Below are 21,996 nucleotides of genomic sequence, written 5' to 3' on the forward strand. Positions count from 1 at the left end.
TCCTCACAACATATGGCCAGACTCAACATGAAAAGAGAAGGAAATTAGGGCACAGGATGATGTAAATCCCCGTTGCCCAGGAAATTAGGTTACATCGTATTAACAGGTGCATCTGGTATAGGCCCTATTTTCCTAGCGCCTCCTAAGAGACTTCTGTGGTTTTAAAGCGGCATCCTACAGCGAACTCCAATAGCTAATCCAGTGAATTTCCTTTAATTAGCAAAACTTATCATCTTTCTTCATTATTATCTTTTTTCATTTCTCAACCCACTTCTTACCACAGTACCAATCTCCTGACAAACAATGCCCGGTCCAGGTCTCAATTAGCCCATCCTGATCCCTATTCCCAAGCTAAGGGGGAACATCAACTCAGACCATGAGAGGCCTGCGTCAGGCATTTTCATGCCTTACAAGGCGCAGTTTGGAAGTCTGTGTGGGGCGTCACTCCTCGCACAGACACTAGAGCAATGTGTGGTTAAGTGCCTTGCTCAAGGATACAAACACACTGCCACAGCTGAGGCTCAAACTAGCGACCTTCAGATCACCAGGCGAACGCCTTAACCACTTGGCCACGTGCCCAAGCCAAAGGCAATCTTAATCAAGCCCAGTTAATGGGCACATTCACCCAGGAGAAATTCCTCAAGAAATATTGGAATTCCTTTTCCCTATTTCATCACAAGGCATGACCATGCATACCTCTATATTCCCTACCCGCTCCACCAGCTGCCTCATCCCCATTCTTCTGCAAAGACCTGAAGGTCTGTATCACTTGATACCAGGCCCAACTATGATCTCTATGTACCCAACCATCCCATGGACACCAACAGGCAGCCTTTGCACTGTGTCACAGCCTCTCTTGCTCCCCGCCCCCCACAATTTTCCTAGTTCTGATTAAAGTTCAAAATACATTTATTATCAAAGTATGTATATTAAATTCAACCTTGAGATTTGTTTTACAGGCAGCCACAAAACCAAAATGAAACCCAACAGAACCCATTAAAAAAGATAGTCAAACGCCCAATGTGCAAAACCAGTAAACCCCACAGAGCAGCAAGCTGAACACTGGCCAGTCCCTTGGCTCTGGCCCTGACCTTTCCAATCTGGCCCAGCACCTAAATCAGCCAAACCTCAGCTCGTTGCTCTCAGGCCCAGGCCCCAGCACCTCGATTCAGCCCGTACACACCCTACGGCAAAACCGCCCTGCAGTTTCAAGCCTTCAGTTCACACTGTGAAAATGTCAGCTCATACAGGTGGTTCAAAAGGGAAGTTACAGGCAATGAACATTCCAAAAAAAAGTGTGATTAATAGAGTAGTTAGTAGTTTTGTATGCTGCCAGTAAGTTATCGCTGTGTTTCATCAGCACCTTCTTAAACAGGAACTCAAAATGTCATCAACCACAAGGTTAATACCATTACTGTCCACAGGAGTGGCTGATCTGTTGAGTATTTGCATCACTTTCCATTTTTTTCCCCCAGATTCCAGCATCTTTCCCAATTCTGCAAAATTAATCAATTTACACACTTTTCAATAATTTCTCACACTGAATGCTTCAGGTTTAAATATGCAGTGGCAAATCCAACCAAGCACAGATGATACATGATGCCCTGCCAGAACCAATTATAGACCATCTTTGTCAGAGTCATAGAGCACAGAAATAGGTCCTAAGGCCCATTGCAAGCAACCACACCATATATCTACGTTAATCCTATTTACCCACGATAGACCCAAGTGAAGTATGCTTCACGGAAGAAAACAGAGGATGAAAGACAGCATCTAATAAAAATTGGTGCTATTTTTCTGTTAGAGAGACAGACTATTTACCAACTCTCTGCCTGACATTATGGAATAGCTAGCCATTAAACAAATGGCTTTCATTTTCACTGATGGGAGTAGTACATCTTCCCATATATTTTGTCCAACTGTTTCCTGTAAATTATTGGGTCAAATGTCTAATAATGTCAGAAATACAGTTGCCACAGACAGTCAAGGCAGTGGTCGTGAGCCCCTTGTCAAGACAACCAAGAACGGACAAAAGTTACAACACCCACATTAACAATCTAAAAGAAGAATTGTTAGATTCTATTGCTTTTATATGAGGAGTGCTATACTTTGAGATAGAATGACATGTCACAGCAGATGAAAACAATAACTGAATCTATTACAGAAATTAAATCACTTTTCTCCAAAGCTGGTACTGTTTTAGAAGGTCAAACAGAACATTGAAATACATTTCCCCAAATTTATCATCAAAATGTGACACACTTTTATTTTGATGGAATGAGGAAAGAAACACTGTATGATTTTCAAAGTCTAAAGTAAATTTTATTATCAATATACGTACCATATATCTCACCATATACAACCCTGAGATTTATTTTCTTCAGGAAACACTCCACAATACAATAACTTAACAAAATCAATGAAAGATAGAGCGTTCAACCAATGCAAAAGGCAACAAAATGTGAAAATACAAAAAAAAAGAAGAAATGTTCAGTGGTTGGAAGGGCTTTACCCATGATGGACTGGGCAAAATGCACTAGATTTTGTAGGATTTTCTGTTCAAAGGCATTGGAGCTTCTGTGTCAGGCTGTGATGCAGTCATTATACTCCCCGACGCACATCTATAGAAGTTTGTCAAAGTTTTAGATGTCATGCCAAATCTCCGTAAAATCTTAAGGAAGTAGAGGTGATGCCATACTTTCTTCATAACGGCACTTATGTGCTGGACCTCCAAAATAGTAACACCTGGGAATTTAAAGTTGCTAATTCTCTCCAGGAGGGTGTGAGGACACCCAGTAGCATTTAAAAAAACAAGACCTGACAAAGGGCGGATGAGCTCCTTGTGAGCCAACGGCCATCTTCCGTGGAAGAGATTAAAGCCTCACCATGTATCCACGAATCATATGCTATGCACCTAGTTAGAAGAGACATGATGAACCTGGACACTGCACCGTGTGCCTGGACCTGCCCAAGGCCTCTGTCTAAGGAAAGGCCGAGCTCGAAGAAGTGGCCGTGGCTGGAGGCCAACACGGCCTCGGACTCCAGTTCGGCGGGGGCGGCGGCGGGTGGTGTCAAGGCGGCCAGCGAGAACAAACTGGAGGAGAAACTGTACTCGGTGCTGTCGCAAGATCGAAGAAGATGGAGGTGCATAGCCACCAACCCCGGATTCGGGACGGCACCCACTGACTGAATTCTCTACACCTCTGATCCTCCAATGAGGACTGGCTCCCGGGTCCCTGGCTTCCTTCTCCTGAAGTCTATAATCAGCTCCCTAGTCTTGCTGGTATTGAGTAGGAGGTTGTTGTTATGACACCACTCAGCCAGATTTTCAATCTCCCTCCTATATGCTGATTCATCACCATCTTTGGTTCAACCTACAACAGTGGTGTCATCAGCAGACTTGAACATGGCATTGGAGCTGTTCTTAGCCACCTAGTCATAGATATAAAGCCAGCAGAGCAGGGGAATAAACGCACAGCCTTGTGGTGCATCTGTGCCGATGGAGATTGTGGAGGAGATGTTGTTGCCAATCTGAACTGAGTAAGGAAGTGGGGAAATCCAGGATCCAATTGCACAAGGTATTGACAACGAGGTCTTGGAGTTTATTGATTAGTTTTGAGGGGATGGTGGTATTGATTGCTGCGCTGTAGTCAGGGTAGCACAGTAAAGGCTGATTTATACTTCTGCGTCAAGCTTGCGCAGTAGCCTACACAAGTGGGCAATGCCGTTGTGAGCATTTATACTTGTGCGTTGGTGTGTCAGCGTCGCTCTGCAATTCGCGCAAGTCACGCATGCGCACGCAGCTGCCTGTGCAAGGCTTCATGGTCATGATAGTCTTTCTTGGGGTAAACAAGTTTAAAGCGAGCATCTTTTTTCGTAAAATCAAAATGTGTCCTCCAGTCGCCCAATGGGAAGCTATTGCAGCGTAGGAGGAAATGCGATGCGACCAAGCGGACCAATCACAGTTGTTGCGGTCTGCATTGCCACAAGGCGTAGTTACATTTTGGGAGAGGTGCGCATCAGGCTATGGCTTAGGGATCCGCGTAGGCACTGCGTAGGGTTCGCGGCTACACCGTACCTACGGCGTCGATTTGATGCAGAAGTATAAATCAACCTCAACAGAGACCGAGGCCTCAAGTTCAAATATCTCTTGTCACGTGAACAGAATAAAGAGAGCTATTAAAATATATAAATAATTTTTGATTCTGGTCATGGAGGAACATTGCAAAAATAATGTAAAATCCTTATAAAGTACAGTGCTTGTGTTGAAAGATTTTGCTCAAAACTACTTCTAGGACTGATAAAGGTCTTCAAAAGGTGCCAAACAAAAGAATATCAGAGAGAGGTTGGTAAAGGTGCATACATTTAACTATAAAACACAGGTGCTGAAAATCTTGAGCAACACGCACAGTGCTGTAGGAACTTAACAAGTCAGGCAGCAACAGACACAAAATGCTGGAGGAAATCAGCAGGTCAGGCAGCATCTATGGAAAAGAGCAAACAGTCAAGGTTTCAGACCCAACACCTTCTTCAGGACTGAATTTATGGAGGAGAATAAACTTCAACTCTTTATTCCCCTCTTTGCAAGTTGACTGAATTGTCGAGTTCCTCCAGCATTTTGTGTTAGTTGCTCTAAACCGTCTGTTTTTTGAAAAATAAGCAGAACAAATCTGGTCGTATGGGTGCTGAGAAAGCTTGCATTTTAGGGTATAACTGTGTTAAAACGAAAATAATTCATTGTGGTGAGAAGAAATCAGTGATTCAAATTTAAGTTTAATATGTGAAATGCAGTAGAATTATTTCCAAGATTAATCCAGATTTAAATCAACTAAAGAGCCTGTTGTGCACTGTATTTCCAAATAAATCAAGCGATCAAAGCTCTTGGTTTAATCATATTTAATGCCAAGGTGTGCAGTGATATCCCTATTGTGGTCACTCCATGACAACTGAACATGAGTGGCTTTCTTTCATTCCTCAAGGTTTGTGTAAATAGGAAGGGCTGCTCCATTCACCTCTCCAATTGCATTCAGAAGAACTAACAGAGATAAATAAATTAATTAAAAGGGAGGCAGCAATGTTTGTTTAATGTCATTAGCGAGAGCCTCCAGCAACATAAAAGGGAACGGATACAAAATGATTCAGTGTCAGTGCTCCTTTCATAGGCCTCTTTAGTATTTCCAGAACTCTATAGTGAGAGCTAAACCATAACAAGTAGATTGAACTGGGCCAGTCTGTATTACCAGTCTCATTAGGTGACATGTTCAGCATGCGGCTCATTATACATATGCAAGGAAAATGACACTTGCTTTTCTTAGTTAAAGTACATAAACTGCTTTAAGAACTCAGTGGATCAAACAGCATCTGAATGAGAAGTGAGAGGCCGGGTTGAGACAGAAGCCAGTAATTGATGGACGGAATCAGATGAGGAAGTGGGAGAAGGGAGCAGTGGGCAGATTAAGCTAGGTGGCAGCGGATAGACGATGGGAGGTGATAGGCAGAACCAAATAAGGGAGGGATGATGGGCAGATGGAACCAGCTGGGGGAGGTGGAGGGCACAGAAACAGATTCCACACTCTCCACTCCCACCACCCCAAAGTGACCATTCTCCACTTCCTTAATATTGGAGCAAAAACAAAATGCTGTTAAATCTCAGCCATTCAAGCATCATTTGTGGAAAATGAACCAGAAGGAGTTATCTTTCAGTAGGTGCTGTTTAAACAGTTGGGTTTATCCAGAATTTCTTTTTTTGTTTCAGGTTCTCCAAATTTAACTGTTTTCCTCAAAAATAGATTCTCATATTTTTGACCATAGGACCATAAGTTAGAGGAGCAAAATTAGGCTATTTGGTCCATCTAGAGTACTCCACCACTTCAACATGGCTGATCCATTTTTCCTCTCAACCTCAACCTCCTGCCTTCTCCCCATATCCCATCATGCCCTGACCAATCAAGAACCTATCAACCTCTGACTTAAATATACATAAAGACTAGGCCTCTACAACTGCCTGTGGCAATGAATTCCGCAGATTCACCACTCTCTAGCTAAATAAGTTCCTCCTCACCTCCTTTCTAAAAGGACACCCCTCTATTCTGAGGCAGCGTCCTCTTGAACACTCCCACCATAGAAAATATTCTCTCCACGTCTTTGGAGGGGAATAAACATCAACTCTTTACTCCCCTCCATACACATTGCCCGTCTTGCTGAGTTCCTTTCACCATTCAATAAGGTTCAATTAGGTCACCTCTCATTCTTCTGAATTCTAGTGAATACAGGCCCAGAGCCATATGTCAAGCTATTCAATCCTGGAATCATTTCGTGCACCGCCTTTGAACTCTCTCCAGTGTCAGCTGATCCCTTCTAAGACAAGGGGCCCAAAACTGCTCACAATACTCCAAGTGAGGCTTCACCAAGCCTCAATATTACTTCTTTGCTTTTATATTCTAAACCTCTCGAAACGAATGTTAACATTGGATTTGTTACCACAGACACAATCTGCAAATTAACCTTTAGGGAATCCTGCGCAGGACTCCCAATACCCTTTGCGCCTCAATTTTTGAATTTTCTTCACATTTAGAAAATAGTCAACCCTTTCATTTCTTCTACCCAAGTGCATGACCATACACTTCCAAACACTATTCCATCTGCCACTTCTTTGCCCGTTCTCCTAATCTGCCCAAGTCCTTCTGTAGCCTCTCAACTTGTCTGGCTAATACCCTCCCTCAACTTTCTGGATTTCTGAAGATCTTTACAAAACATTGGCTTCATCGTGGCCTTCTTTCATGTACTGAGAACTCTCATACTCAATTTTTTTTTCACTGGATAGAGGCAAGCCCAGAACTGCAAATACAGAAAAATGAACAGATTGTAAAAGATTAAGGTTGGGTTCTTTGTTCACAACCCAAACCAATGTCTTGCGCCCTTTGCTGGCCCTCAAACACCAATTCTACTGTCCAATAGTTCATTCTTGAACAACTGCACCTTTTAAGTGATGTTCTTGCTCCTTTTTATTGATCCCATCGTTGGAATATGCAACTCCCACCCACAGTCAGGGTGTGGGCAGATATCTAAGTTAAGACGTTATTCCTTTGCTTTACCTCACTTGTTTGTCGTGTTACATGCATTTCTGCAAACTATTCCCAGCGGGCTCCGAACATCTGCATCCATTTTTGACTGGAGAAGGATGAGAGGTGAAAATCCTCTACCTTTAAAGTCTCTCCCAAAAAGCATTTTCTTTTCCTTCAATTCCAGTGCATCTCCACATCTCCATTGTACAACTTCCCCAATCCCACTCTGCTAGAATGTTCTATCTTCTAGGTGTTAAGAATCTAAGATCTACCTTCCTACTCATCACTCCTTGATTGAATTGACAACCCTGATCTTTTCTCCTGCTAAAATGGGCCAGAACACTGGCAATAATCCAGCTCTTCTGGAAAAGAATGCAAGCTTGCCAAACCAAAGAAAGTACAGGATGAGTCACCAGCCTAATATTACTCAAGGGGTGTAATGACTGGAAGTATTACTGTACAGAAGAAACACAGCCCTGGCTTGTCGGTGATACACTGAAGGAAACACTATGATATTGTAAATACCACCCTTAGTTTCAGATTAGAAGAGGAAAGAGAATCAATGCACAGGATGTTTTATTTCCTGTTTGACCAGAAATTTTTTGACAAGACAAACACCTCGAAGACACTCCCAGAATAATCACATGTTCCTTTGACACTGACACTCAAAACTTGATAGCTGGTAGTTACTACATAGGTAACATCTTCCATTTGAATATAGAGTATCCACAATCACTCATTGGGGTTAAGACTAATTATACTATCAATAAAGTGTTTCACCAAGACCAACAACCAACTTTCAATTCACCATAATAATCAGTTCCGAAGGAAGGGAATGGCAGGGAGCATAGGAAATGTAATGCAGCACTCTTAAAAATAAAATATGTACATTGTTGGAAAACAATTGCCAATGTTATTAGTAACTACCCAATACATGCACCTTAAGTAGCTGCTCAATCTGATAAGAGGTTTAAATCAAATGTTAGCAATCAAAAAGAACTTCTCAGCTGATCAAATCTTTTATACAAAGGTTAAGGACCAAATTTATTCAACCATTCCATATTTATTTGGATAACATGACATTTAAATCCAAGACTACTTTTGCTCCATTCTAAATAAAATACTTCCTTGCTCCATTCTGGACTTCAATCTATCCACCAACAACAGTGATGAAGTAGCTATATTCAATACACACCATCGCTACTTTGACAGGTTTTTTTCTTTGGGAGATAAAGCAGTTTGCTGAACATTTGCTTTCCCCATTTCTGCTCAAAAAAAAATGGCTTATCTCCAGTCTTCGGAGCCAATCACAGTTTGTCAGGCGAAGAATCAGCAATCTGATCGCACATTTCATTGCACAGAATGCATCAGACAGAAACTTGAGTCCATCAGGTTTGCTATTCATTAGGAGCAAACAGGCGTCAACTCCAAAGCCAATATTAATAAGCTGCAGGTCAGCAAGAGACACAAAGTGAGCAGGGATGTCTAATTATAACTACTCTCCTTTAGCAGTATAATTATAATGCAACAAAAGATGTACTAAAAAGACCGGCCTGGTAAGCAATGTTAAATTAAAACTACTGGTGAGTCAAGTAAAATCCTCCAGATAGTCTATGTACTAAGTTACATACATTGTGGTCAGACTTGCCCACATTGCAATTTCCATTCCAATTAGCGATATGATAACTGCAGCTCACTTTGTTAAAATTAGAACCCTTACACAGTCAGTTTGACCACTCATTAGTTGCAGGATATAATTGTTCCACAAGAATGAATTCTGTGAAGAACTAGTGAAAGGTCTGTTGGATCTCTGTTTATTTTCTGATCCTTGGGGTTCTTCAGGGAGTCAAGAATGATGAGCAGCCTTAATTCCAAGATTTTGGTTTATTTTAGTGTAGAAACAAACATACAAACTAAATAAAGAGCCGAGAAACGATACTAAGGAATGTAAGACAAAGGAATAAAGAAGAAGCCAAGCAGCCAAAACGGCACCTCTGAAAAGTCCAACGATTTTATAGAAAACGTCCTTAGATAGGAATATATTAGCTAATAGACTACATATTTTTTAAAAATCCATCACGTGGTAATGTGCTAATACTTAGCCAATGAAAAATGAGAAAGGTGATAAACTGTTAGTTTAGTTGCTATACTGCTTTCTGCCAGTGAGTGTGAAAAACATACAAGTTTGTTAAAAAGTACAAATCTTATAAAAAGTATTATTAAAAATAGTGGTTTCCAACAGGACCATGATATGTACACATGTAGATGTAAATCCTAGAAAAATTTGCCATACTGATTAGCCTTGTGGCTTAATTGCCTAATTAGTAGACAATTAAATGATGTTTTACCTGTGGAATTTGTGACAGGTTGAAAAGCAACATGCACCGAGTTCTCAAGATCACTGTCACCTACTCATTGATAATTTCTGTACATAAAACCACTAAAATACTTCATTCGGTATGCTGCAAAGGATTTATTTTGTCTAATCAATACAATGCGAATGATTCAATGGACGGCAAAAGAACAGGGATTGATAAAACGAAAGCAAATGCTGGAAGTATTCAGGAGATCAAGCAATGCTTACATTAAGAGAAATAGAATTAATGCTTTGGGTCCATAGTTTTTTCCATCCAAGGTGGCCCTAACATTTGCTGGTTTTACCTCAGATTTCTAGTATTTCCCATACTTTGGTTTTGGATCAACAGAACACGTACCATTTCAACAAGGTATATCAATAAAGTGTGTGTGTGTGTGTGTGTGTGTGTGTGTTCGTTCGCTGGCTGTTTCAGCAAATGCAGTAGAACTGCTTGAGGGTAGGAATGTTTGGCAGTAGCAAGGTGCTCAGCACCAAGCATTTGGTTAATATCTAGGAACACAGAACATAAAACATTGAAAACCTACAGCACAATACAGGCCCTACAGGCCACAAAGCTGTACCGAACATGTCCTTGCCTTAGAAATTACTTAGGGTTACCAACAGCCCTCTATTTTTCTGAGCTCCATGTACCTGTCCAGGAGTCTCTTAAAAGACCCCATTATATTTGCCTCCATCACCATCACCGGCAGCCCATTCCACGCACTCACCACCTTCTGCGTAAAAAACTTACCCTTGACATCTCCTCTGTACCTACTTCTAAGCACCTTAAAACTGTGCCCTCTTGTGCTAACCATTTCAGCCCTGGGAAAAAGCCTCTGACTATCCACACAATCAATGCCTCTCATCATCTTGTACAACTCTATCAGGTCACCTCTCATCTTCCATCGCTCCAAGGAGAAAAGGGCGAGTTCACTCAACCTATTCTCATGTCATGCTCCCCAATCTAGGCAACATCCTTGTAAATCTCCCCTGCACCCCTTTCTATAGTTTCCACATCCTTCCTGTAGTGAGGTGACCAGAACTGAGCACAGTACTCCAAGTGGTGTCTGACCGGGGTCCTATATAGCTGCAACATTACCTCTCGCCTCCTAAACTCAGTCCCATGGTTGATGAAGGCTAATGCACTGTATGCCTTCTTAACCACAGAGCCAACCTTCGCAGCAGCTTTGAGTGTCCTATGGACTCGGACCCCAAGATCCCTCTGATCCTCCACACTGCCAAGAGTCTTACCATTAATACTATATTCTGCCATCATATTTGACCTACCAGAATGAACCACTTCACACTTATCTGGGTTCACCTCCATCTGCCACTTCTCAGCCCAGTTTTGCATCCTATCAATGTCCTGCTGTAACCTCTGACAGCCCTCCACACTATCCACAACACCTCCAACCTTTGTGTCATCAGCAAATTTACTAACCCATCCCTCCCCTTCCTCATCCAGGTCATTTATAAAAATTGTGAAGAGTAGGGGTCCCAGAACAGATCCCTGAGGCACACCACTAGTCACTGACCTCCATGCAGAATATGACCCATCTGCAACCACTCTTTGCCTTCCGTGGGCAAGCCAATTCTGGATCCACAAAGCAATGTCCCCTTGGATCCCATGCCTCCTTACTTTCTCAATAAGCCTTGCATGGGGTACCTTATCAAATACCTTGCTGAAATCCATATACACTACATCTACTGCGCTACCTTTATCAACGAGTTTCGTCACATCTTCAAAAAATTCAGTCAGGTTCGTAAGGCACAATCTGCCTTTCACAAAGCCATGCAGACTATTCTTAATCATATTATGCCTCTCCAAATGTTCATAAATCCTGCCCCTCGGGATCTTCTCCATCAATTTACCAACCAGCCAGTACTCAGGACTCTGAGCAAAACCAAGAGACAACAGAAATTAATAAAGGGAAATATTCAACTGACTAGAACCAAACTGGGCAGCATTTCTTGATCTTTTTCACAGGTGTTCAGTTTTGGTTATAACTCAAATAACACAGCAGTCCATGTCCACTTTTGCCAAGATTAGGGCAATTTTCAGGCCAAGAAACATTCATGTCACACAAATGCTTGGAATGGTCACTTCCGACAAGTCAGATTCGAACCAGCTACTCTTGGCAATCACTGGTACTCCACTGCAGAGAAGTACTATTGTAGGATGTCACTGTTGACCAGAAACTTACTTAAAGCAGCCATGCTATCACGGGTACTAGAGGGTGTTACACATTATTCCTCGTATCGTGGGCAACTCGATACGTTATTTCCCAAAGCTTTCCAGCATCATCAATGAACAGCTCAGGAGTGTGATAGAAACCTCTGCCTTGATCGGTGCAGTTCCAACACCACCATGACACAAAAACTACCCGTTCCAAAGCAATCCACTGGACCAACACCCCATCCTTCGCCTGTACTTGTATTACGATAATTAATACATTCACGATGCCCCCCCCCCCCAGTAACTTGCCATGGGATATTGACAGCACCTTCCAATCTTAGAAGGACAGTGGAAGCAGGTGCATCGGAAGATCATACCTGGTGAATTCCTTTCCAAGTGTATTTCAAGCAGAGATTGACAGGGTTTTGATTGGTGTTTAGGGTTACAGGGAGAAGACAAGTGAATGGAGTTAGACAAATGAAATCAGGCATGACTGAATGACAGAACAAACTCTATAGGCTGAAAGGTCCAATTGACTGCTACATGTTATAGTCCAAGTCATACTATATCTTGCCTGTGAAATATATCACTGCTACAGCTGAAAATCCAAGAACTCCCAACAGTACTGTAGGATTACCGACACAGAAGGACTGTAGCTCCAGGCAGCAGCTCATCGCTGCCTTCAAGAGCAATTTGGGATGAAAGTTAAATAGCTTTGTAAGCAATCCATTCATTCAGAAGAGGCCAATAATGTTGATTTATCTGTTGTTTAGGAAGCAGGTTATAAGATTCCATTTAAAATGAACAAATTAAATCCAAGTAAAGAATGCCGGGTGCAAACAAGGATCATTGAAATAAATTGATACTCCGTATTTTGATCTTTAATGCAGCACGCAGGTTTCCATGGGGAAAATGCAACGAAGGAAGAGTGCACAAAAGTAGGGAGCAAAAGTACTGAAAACGCAGCTTTCCAGTTGCAAACTAATTGCTAGTTGATGCATAAACCTGCAGGAAAAATGCATACCATAAGACCATAAGCAAAGTAGAAAGTTAACTGGTGTGGGACAAGTCCCGCCTCAGCCATACTGCCAACTTTAGGCTGCTGTGACCAAGACAGGCAACGCAATGCTGGCTCCAAGTCTAACCACTGTCAACATATTTTAAGCAGCTGCCAATGACAGCAGATGTACAGAGAGCTCCAGAATATCCAGTGCCAACACTCTAATCAGCAGCAATTGACAGGTGCCCAACCATCGTTCCAGTTCTGTGCTACTAGAGAGAGAACTTCCATGAAGAATAGAATGCGAGGGGGATAAGCAAATCAAATCCCTGTAAAAGGAAGAATTGCCTTTATTGTTGTAGAAATATCATTATGTCAAAATGAAACATCAGCCCATGCAATTTTATCCGAGGTCATCCAATTGATGATTACGTGCCACGGTGGCGTAGCAGTTAGCACGACTCTAATACAGCTGGGGACATCGGAGTTCGGAGCTCAATTCTGGTGTCCTCTATAGGGAGTTTGCACGTTCTCCCAATGAGTGTGTTGGTTTCCACTCGGTGCTTCAGTTTCCTCCTGCACTCAGGTTAATTCATCATTGTAAATTGTCCCGTGATTAGGCTGGAGTTAAATAGGTGGCTTGCTGGGTGGCGTGGCTCATTGGGCTGGGACGATTTGTTCCATGCTGTATCGCTAAATGAACAGTTGTAGATGTAGGGAAATTAATAGCTGATGAGAGTGTGAATGGCCAGTACTATCAGAATGAGGTTATCACAGACACACTGAATATCATTAACTGTGTTGTTTAGTGGCAGCGTTACAGTGTAATACATCAAAAAGGTACTCTAATTTACATTAAGAAATATTTTTAAAATGAATCAATAGTGCAAAAAGAGAAAAATAGCGATCATGGTCCATTTCGAAAATCTGATGGTGGAGCAGAAGATGCTGTTCATAAAATACTGAGAGTGCTTCTTCAGGCTCCAGATGGTAGTAATGAAAAGAAGGAATCTCCTGGATGGTAAGGCTCCTTAATGATGGATGCTGCCTTTTATTAATTAATTAATCATTGGTTTATTATTGTCACATGTACTGGGATACAGTGAAAAGCTTTTTTTGCTGACAGGTCATTACGAACTTAAGTAGAATAAAGGGAAAAGCCACAACAGATTTCAGAATATAGTTTTACAGAGAACAGTATAGCACTGGCCCTGGCCCATCAGCCATTGATGTTGTGCCAGATTAAACTGGCAATTAAATGCCTGAATAAACTAATCCCTTCTGCCTGTACAGTGCTATCTCCCTTCATTCTCTGCATATTCATATGCCTATCTAGGAGTCTCTGGAACTCCTCTAACATATTTGTCTGCACCACCAGGCCCAGGCAGTGATTTCCATGCACCCAGCACTCCATAGATATCTTGCCTCATGCACCTCCCTCGTACCTTAAATGCATGCCCTTTATTATTAGACATTTCCACCCTGGGAAGATGATACAGGCTGTCTAATCTATCTATGCCTCTGATAACTTTATAAATCTGTCAGTGTCCCCTCGGGCATTCCGATGAAAACTACCCAGGTTTGTCCAATCTCTCCTCACAGCATATGCCCCCGAATCCAAGCAACATCTGGATAAATATCTTATGCACCTTACCCAAAGTCTCTATCTCCTTCCTATAATGGGGCAACCAAAAATGAATGCAATACTCTAATTGTGGGCTAATTAGAGTTTTATAAAGCTGCAACATAACTTCTCAACTCTAACTCAATTCCTCAACATTTGAACTGCCATACATCCCTTTAACCACCCTGTCAAATTGCATAGTCACTTTCAAGGAGCTATGGACTTGGACCCTAAACTTCTCCTGCCCATCAACACTGTTAAGGGTCTTAACATTTGATCCCCCAAAGTGCAACATACAGCATTTGGCTGTATGAAGCTCCATCACCCAAATCTGTAACTGATCTATCTCCCACTATCTACAACACCACCCAGCAGAGGTCCCAGTACAGTTCACTACAGAACACCACTACTCACAGAGCTCCAGCCAGAAAAGCTTCCATGAACCACTATCCTCTGCCTTCTACGGTACACAAATAAAGCAACAACATTGCTTGTTTCCACTGCCATGAATTAGCAAAATGAATACAAGTTTACCTACCAGGGAATGAAAGAGATTTCACTAATAATGAAAGCATAGTTAACGATGACTGTTTGGTACATAAATTAGGTTCAAAACCTTGCATATTCCAGCCCGCTCACCATCCCAAAACGTAAGTGCACGCCAGCGTCTCTACTTCCTTGGGAGTTTACGGAGATTCAACATGACAAACTTCTGTAGATGTGCAATGCAATGGAGAGTACGTGGACTAGCTGACGCACAGCCTGGTGTGGAGGCACTGATGCCCTTGAATGGAAAGTTCTACTGAAAGTGGTGGATGTGGCCCAGTCTGTCATGGGGGGTAAATCCCTCCCCACCGAGAAGCACATCTACACAAAATGCTGTTGCAGAACAGCAGCATCTATCATCAGGCTTTCCACCACCCAAGACTGCTGTCTTCTCGCTGCTTCCATCTGGAAGAAGGTGTCAGAGCCTCAAGACTCACACCACCAGATTCAGGAACAGTAATTGCCCCTAAACCATCAAGATCTTAGGCCAAAGGGGATAACTTCACTCAACCTCACTTGCCCCATCATTGAGATGTTCTCACAACCAATGGACTCACAAGGACTCTTAATTTTATGTTGTCAATATTTGTTGCTTATTTATTTATTATTATTATTTCTTTCTTTTTATATTTGCATGGTTTGTTGTTTTTTGGACGCCCAATTTGGTGCAGCCTTTCATTGATTCTGTTATGGTTATTATTCTCTGGACTTATTGAGTATGCCTGAAAGAAAATGAATCTCAGGGTTGTATTGACGGCATTAAAATTACTTTGAACTTTGAGGTGTTGTTTAAATATATCATGATTGAAGAAGCTGGATTTTCAAAACACAAAGTAAACATGTGTTTAACTAATTCTGCCCATCAGCAGATAGTTCCCAATCTCAACATCAGAAATCTCATTAAGGTAAGATCAGTGTTCAGTATCCAAGTACCAAATAAAAATATAATCCAAATCTCTAATTGCCAGTATACCTACAATCCATTAATAGTAAATGCAAACTCAACTATTTAAAATTTAATTTTGACTCTAAGGGACTCATCATCAAAATGAATCTGGAGATGGGCCTATTTGGGAAGTGATGCAATTAAAAAGGCAGAAAGATTTGCTACCACACATCCCACCTGACTGGTTGCCTGTTCACTCAAGAAACAGGAAAAATATTTTCTTTCGATATACATACAATACCCACATGCACAGCAATACATATCTGCATATTAAATATTCAATTTTAATCCTATATCCAGGATTCAATAAGACATAAAATTCTTTCGAAACTATTAGCTAAATGAAAAAAGTAACACTTTTTGGGGGAGAACTGGTTACTCCTTTCTGGAAGAATGCTTCCACAAGTTTGCCACCAAATATGCAATTATATTTTCTGAAATATATCACGTAAAAGGTCAAACAGTCCAAGTTCAGAATATGAACCAAGATAGAATCTTAGCTGCAACATGGCCCTCTTGCTCTTAATGAGAACAAAGACAATTAGAAAAGTTGTATTGTTTAGGAACATCACAAATATAGACTCATACCATTGTGTAATTAGTAGGTTTATTCAAAGGGACTAAATGTGACACAAAAAGTAGACTCTAGATATATTGTAATGCAAATAAAGTATTACCCTAATCGTAATGATGGGCCAAATAGCCTTCTCTGTAGATGAAGTGCAAGTAATGACAACTACTGAATATAAATGTTGGCAAAATGCAGTGTCCCATTTTCACTAAATCCCCGAATGTAAATGACAGTATAACGGGAACAGCAATGATGTCCAACACAAGGCTCCATGCCTCACAGAACTACTTGGTGGCATATATATACTTCAATAATAAATTTGCTTTGAACTTTGGAGAAGCCCCCTGAGCAACAAGGGAGTAATGAATTAAAAGTATTGTATATGAATGCACGGAGTATAAGAAATAAAGTGGATGTGCTTGAGGCACAGTTGGAAATTGGTAAGGATGATGTTGTGGGAATAACAGAGACATGGCTTTAAGTGGACAGGGCCTGGGAAATGAATATTCAAGGTTATACGTCCTATCGAAAGGACAGACTGATGGGCAGAGGGGGTGGGATGGCTCTGTTGGTGAGGAATGATATTCAGTCCCTTGCGAGGGGGGACATAGAATCAGGAGATGTAGAGTCAGTATGGATAGAACTGATAAATTCTAAGGGTAGAAAGACCCTAATGGGAGTTATCTACAGGCCCCCAAACAGTAGTCTGGATGTAGGGTGTAAGTTGAATCAAGAGTTAAAATTGGCATGTCGCAAAGGTAATGCTACAGTTGTTGTGGGGGATTTCAACATGCAGGTAGACTGGAGGAATCAGGTTGGTACTGGACCCCAAGAAAGGGAGTTTGTGGAGTCCCTCCGAGATGGATTCTTAGAACAGCTTGTACTGGAGCCTACCAGAGAGAACTCAATTCTAGATTTAGTGTTGTGCAATGAACCAGATTTGATCAGGAACCTCGAGGTAGTGGAGCCATTAGGAGGTAGTGACCATAATATCATAAATTTTAATCTACAATTTGAGAGGGAGAAGGGAAACTCGGAAGTGTCAGTATTACAGTTGAACAAAGGGAACTATGGTGCTATGAGGGAGGAGCTGGCCAAAGTTCAATGGAACAATACCCTAGCAGGGATGACAGTGGAACAGCAATGGCAAGTGTTTCTGGGAATAATGCAGAAGGTGCAGGATCAGTTCATTCCAAAGAGGAAGATCCTAAGAGGAGTAAGGGGAGGCCGTGGCTGACAAGGGAAGTAATGGACAGCATAAAAATAAAAGAGAAGAAGTATAACATAGCAAAGACGAGTGGGAAGCTGGAGGATTGGGAAACTTTTAAAGAGCAACAGAAGGTAACTAAAAAGGCAATACGCAGAGAAAAAATGAGGTACGAAGGTAAACTAGCCAAGAATATAGAGGATAGTAAAAGCTTCTTTAGTACGTGAAAAGGAAAAAAATAGTTAAGACCAAAATTGGGCCATTGAAGACAGAAGCGGGTGAATTTATTATGGGGAACAAGGAAATGGCAGACGAGTTGAACAGGTACTTTGGATCTGTCTTCACTAGGGAAGACACAAACAATCTCCCAGATATGATAGTGGCCAAAGGACCTAGGGTAATGGATGAACTGAAGGAAATTTATATTAGGCAGGATACGGTGTTGGATAGACTGTTGGGTCTGAAGGCTGATAAGTCCCCGGGACCTGATGGTCTGTATCCCAGGGTACTTAAGGAGGTGGCTTTAGAAATCGTGGACACATTGGTAATCATTTTCCAATGTTCTATAGATTCAGGATCAGTTCCTGTGGATTGGAGTGTGGCTAATGTTGTCCCTCTCTTCAAGAAGGGAGGAAGAGAGCAAACAGGGAATTATAGACCGGTTAGCCTGAGGTCGGTGGTGGGAAAGATGCTGGAGTCAATTATAAAAGATGAAATTACGACACAACTGGATAGCAGTAACAGGATCGGTCCGAGTCAGCATGGATTTACAAAGGGGAAATCGTGCCTGACTAATGTTCTGGAATTTTTTGAGGATGTAACTATGAAAATGGACAAGGGAGAGCCAGTGGATGTAGTGTACCTGGACTTTCAGAAAGCCTTTGATAGAGTCCCACGTAGGAGATTAGTGGGCAAAATTAGAGCACATGGTATTGGGGGCAGAGTACTGACATGGATTGAAAATTGGCTGGCTGACAGAAAACAAAGAGTAGCAATTAATGGGTCCCTTTCGGAATGGCAGGCGGTGACCAGTGGGGTAGCGCAGGGTTCAGTGCTGGGACCGCAGCTGTTTACAATATATATTAATGATTTAGATGAGGGAATTAAAAGTAACATTAGCAAATTTGCTGATGACACAAAGCTGGGAGGCAGTGTGAAATGTGAGGAGGATGTTATGAGAATGCAGGGTGACTTGGACAGGCTGGGTGAGTGGGCAGATGCATGGCAGATGCAGTTTAATGTGGATAAATGTAAGGTTATCCACTTTGGTGGTAAGAACAGGAAGGCAGATTATTATCTAAATGGAGTCAAGTTAGGAAAAGGGGAAGCACAACGAGATCTAGGTGTTGTTGTACATCAGTCACTGAAAGCAAGTATGCAAGTACAGCAGGCAGTGAAAAAAGCTAATGGCATGCTGGCCTTCATAACAAGGGGAATTGAGTATAAGAGCGAAGAGGTCCTTCTGCAGCTGTACAGGGCCCTGGTGAGACCACACCTGGAGTACTGTGTGCAGTTTTGGTCTCCAAATTTGAGGAAGGACATTCTTGCTATTGAGGGAGTGCAGCGTAGGTTCACAAGGTTAATTCCTGGGATGGCAGGACTGTCATATGTCGAAAGATTGGAGCGACTGGGCTTGTATACTCTGGAATTTAGAAGGCTGGGAGGGAATCTTATTGAAACATATAAGATTATTAAGGGATTGGACACGCTGCAGGCAGGAAGCATGTTCCCGCTGATGGGTGAGTCCAGAACCAGAGGCCACAGTTTAAGAATTAGGGGTAGGCCATTTAGAATGGAGTTGAGGAAAAATTTTTTCACCCCGAGAGTGGTGGATATATGGAATGCTCTGCCCCAGAAGGCTGTGGAGGCCAAGTCTCGGATGCTTTCAAAAAAGAGATGGATAGAACTCTTAAAGATAGCGGAATCAAAGGTTATGGGGAGAAGGCAGGAACTGGATACTGATTGTGGATGATCAGCCATGATCACAGTGAATGGCGGTGCTGGTTCGAAGGGCCAAATGGCCTACTCCTGTACCTATTGTCTGTTGAATACCAGGTTCCAGTACAGAGCAAACCAAGAGGTAGTTCCCTCAATAATCTGATGGGGTAAATATGCCGGGGTGTTAATGTTTACCTTCACCGGTAATATTCAGGATGCATGCATGAGCCACCTCCAAAGACTAACTCTACAGCACCTTTCGCGACCTCCTCCCAGATAAACAGGGCCAGATATCAAGCCAGCACTTCACTGTCAGAAGTGGGTTCAACACGAACACGACTGTTCCCTCAGTGATCGGCCCCCACCCAGACTGGCCTTCGACCTGAAGAACGATCAGCTGGCTGAGTGGGCAAAGCAAAAGGAAAGCTGGAAGGTTGGGAGAGGGGAGGTGGAAGAAGGAAGGCTTCTGACGTAAACGAGGAATTTCGTCTCTTTCTGAAGGAGACAACTCGGCTGTGGTATACACTACAGCGCTGAACATAAAGCGAGCAAGAAGCAGGGGTAATTAAGCGCACGGTACGAACAGAGCGCCGTAAACACCGAGAGCTCCAGACATTGGCAAGTGCGATAACCATCTCACCCAGGGAGATCAGTCACCCTGCCGCAACTTGCACAAGCGCAAGTATTTGCATGGTACATGAGATTACCGTTTCCCTTTTCCTCAAACTTGCAGGAATTATTGGTGACAATGTGATCTAAAACTAGCCAGCACCGGGGAAATTAACAGCGGCAGCTAAAGTCTACTACACTAGCCCTTCACGCAGCTGCCATAATCACAACAGTTTGGTAACAAACATCGCACACAGTTTCCAACACGAATTATCTATCCACACAGGAGAACGCCCACAACAGACAGCGTTGTCCTAAAATGATAACTAATACAAGCGTTAAGGGCATCAAAGGAATGCCAAGCAACAGGTTTGCTGTTTTCTTTATAAACCATCAGTACATCATTCAGTGCGCTAAATCAGTGATGTAATACAAAACCAAGCTTTGAAACGATTTGAGCTGAATAAATTCAGGGTGGCGATTGAAAAGGGGGGAGAATTAGGAGAATGCTGAGAACCAAAATAAAGTGGTTTCAGGTGAGCGAGATAACACTGTATACAGACAAACATGGATGAATTGTGGCTGTATGTATAAAGCAAAGGACATCTTGGGATCAGAGCAATCAAATGTCCCTTTTTAGAACAAGCCGCACTCAAACCAATTCGCGAAAGCTGCGTGCTCTGTTGCCCCCTGTTTCAGGGATTGATTTAACACGTAATCCATGATGCCTCTTATCATCAGAGCTTGGCAGTTCAACCACTCTTGTCTTCTGGTAACTCTGCAGCCTTGCATTCCGATAGTTTCACACTTCCTCAAAGTGCATACGAAATATAAATACTTTGTTTTAAAAAAAACAGAGAAGTGAAAAACGAATGCTGCTCACCTGTCGCTGATGCTTTATCCATTTCGCAACGGAGAGAACGCAACTGCTGCTCTCCGTGGCTGACTGTCCCTCTCACAGGACAGCCCACAGCGACAGGTAGTGCTGTCTGCGAGAACCTTTCATTGCAAGCCGCCCCTCTGCTGAACCGCGACGTTTGCCCGCCTCTAGTGGTTCGTTGGGGGAACTACCGGAGTACCATGCCGAGTGCTGATTGGAGGAAGCAAATGAAAAATTAGAAGAATTTGTATTTACATAAAAACCTAAATGTTGCGTTTCTTGTCGATGCACTTTACAGGAGCGTTACAAAAATTTTGCGGCAAAATTCAAATAGAAAATGTTGGAAAGACTCAGGAAGTATCTATGGAGATAGAAACAGATTAACATTTCAGATCCATGATCTCTCTTTTGGTTTTGCGATTATTAAACCAAAAGATTAAGATTCAAGTCTCACTCCGGTGTCTGGAATGCAGAAAACACAGCGGACACGGTACTGCAGTATGCAAGACATCAGATCCCATCATCGAGAACCATTGCCCACATCAGCTTTAACCTGGGCCAACAGCAGGGCAGCAGTGTGATCCGCTGGTAGTTAGAGATCACCCGCCCCTCTCCCAGTCAGAAGTATTTAAAGCCTACTAAAATTGAATTAGTCAATTGAAAGGTATGGATTTTAAAATCAGAAATAATATAATTTTAACAAGATTAAGTAATAACATTTTCCAAAATCAAAATACTTTGGAAAAAGTAGTCTACTTTCTTTATTCCCTCCAATTCCATATTCCTACACCCCACTGAAATCAATGAGATACTGGATCCTGCACCAAGTCAGACCACCTGGGTTCCAAGTGGTCGATGACTCCCGAGCATTTTCATTTCACAGTGTGTGTGTGGAAATCTGGAACTTGTTTCAGCTCTGAATCAACACAATCAGGCTCAATATCAGAAAATATTGAGGTACTCCAAAAGCAGCAGTTCTGATGAAGCACTGTTTCTCTCCCCCCAGAGATGCCGTTTGACCCTGCTGACCATTTACAACATTTCTTCACATTACTTGAGCATATTCAAGTGCTCTAATT

General features: G+C 42.2%; 1 protein-coding gene across 3 annotated transcripts in view; it reads right to left on the reverse strand.

Moving 5' to 3' along the window:
• The window catches only part of LOC134336931 (membrane-associated phosphatidylinositol transfer protein 3-like), a 661,054-nt gene extending 640,048 nt beyond the window's left edge, over positions 1-21,006 (reverse strand). For 2 of the 3 annotated variants that reach the window (XM_063031602.1, XM_063031598.1), the window contains exon 1: positions 20,921-20,990. In XM_063031602.1, the coding sequence (XP_062887672.1) occupies positions 20,921-20,942 (22 nt within the window). In that variant the 5' untranslated portion in view covers positions 20,943-20,990. Of the gene's footprint in view, positions 1-20,920 lie in introns of all 3 variants that reach the window. The other variant, XM_063031601.1, reaches the window with a different exon arrangement.
• Positions 21,007-21,996: the final 990 nt, after the last annotated feature.

Source organism: Mobula hypostoma, chromosome 23, assembly GCF_963921235.1.
Source record: "Mobula hypostoma chromosome 23, sMobHyp1.1, whole genome shotgun sequence".
Taxonomy (NCBI): domain Eukaryota; kingdom Metazoa; phylum Chordata; class Chondrichthyes; order Myliobatiformes; family Myliobatidae; genus Mobula; species Mobula hypostoma.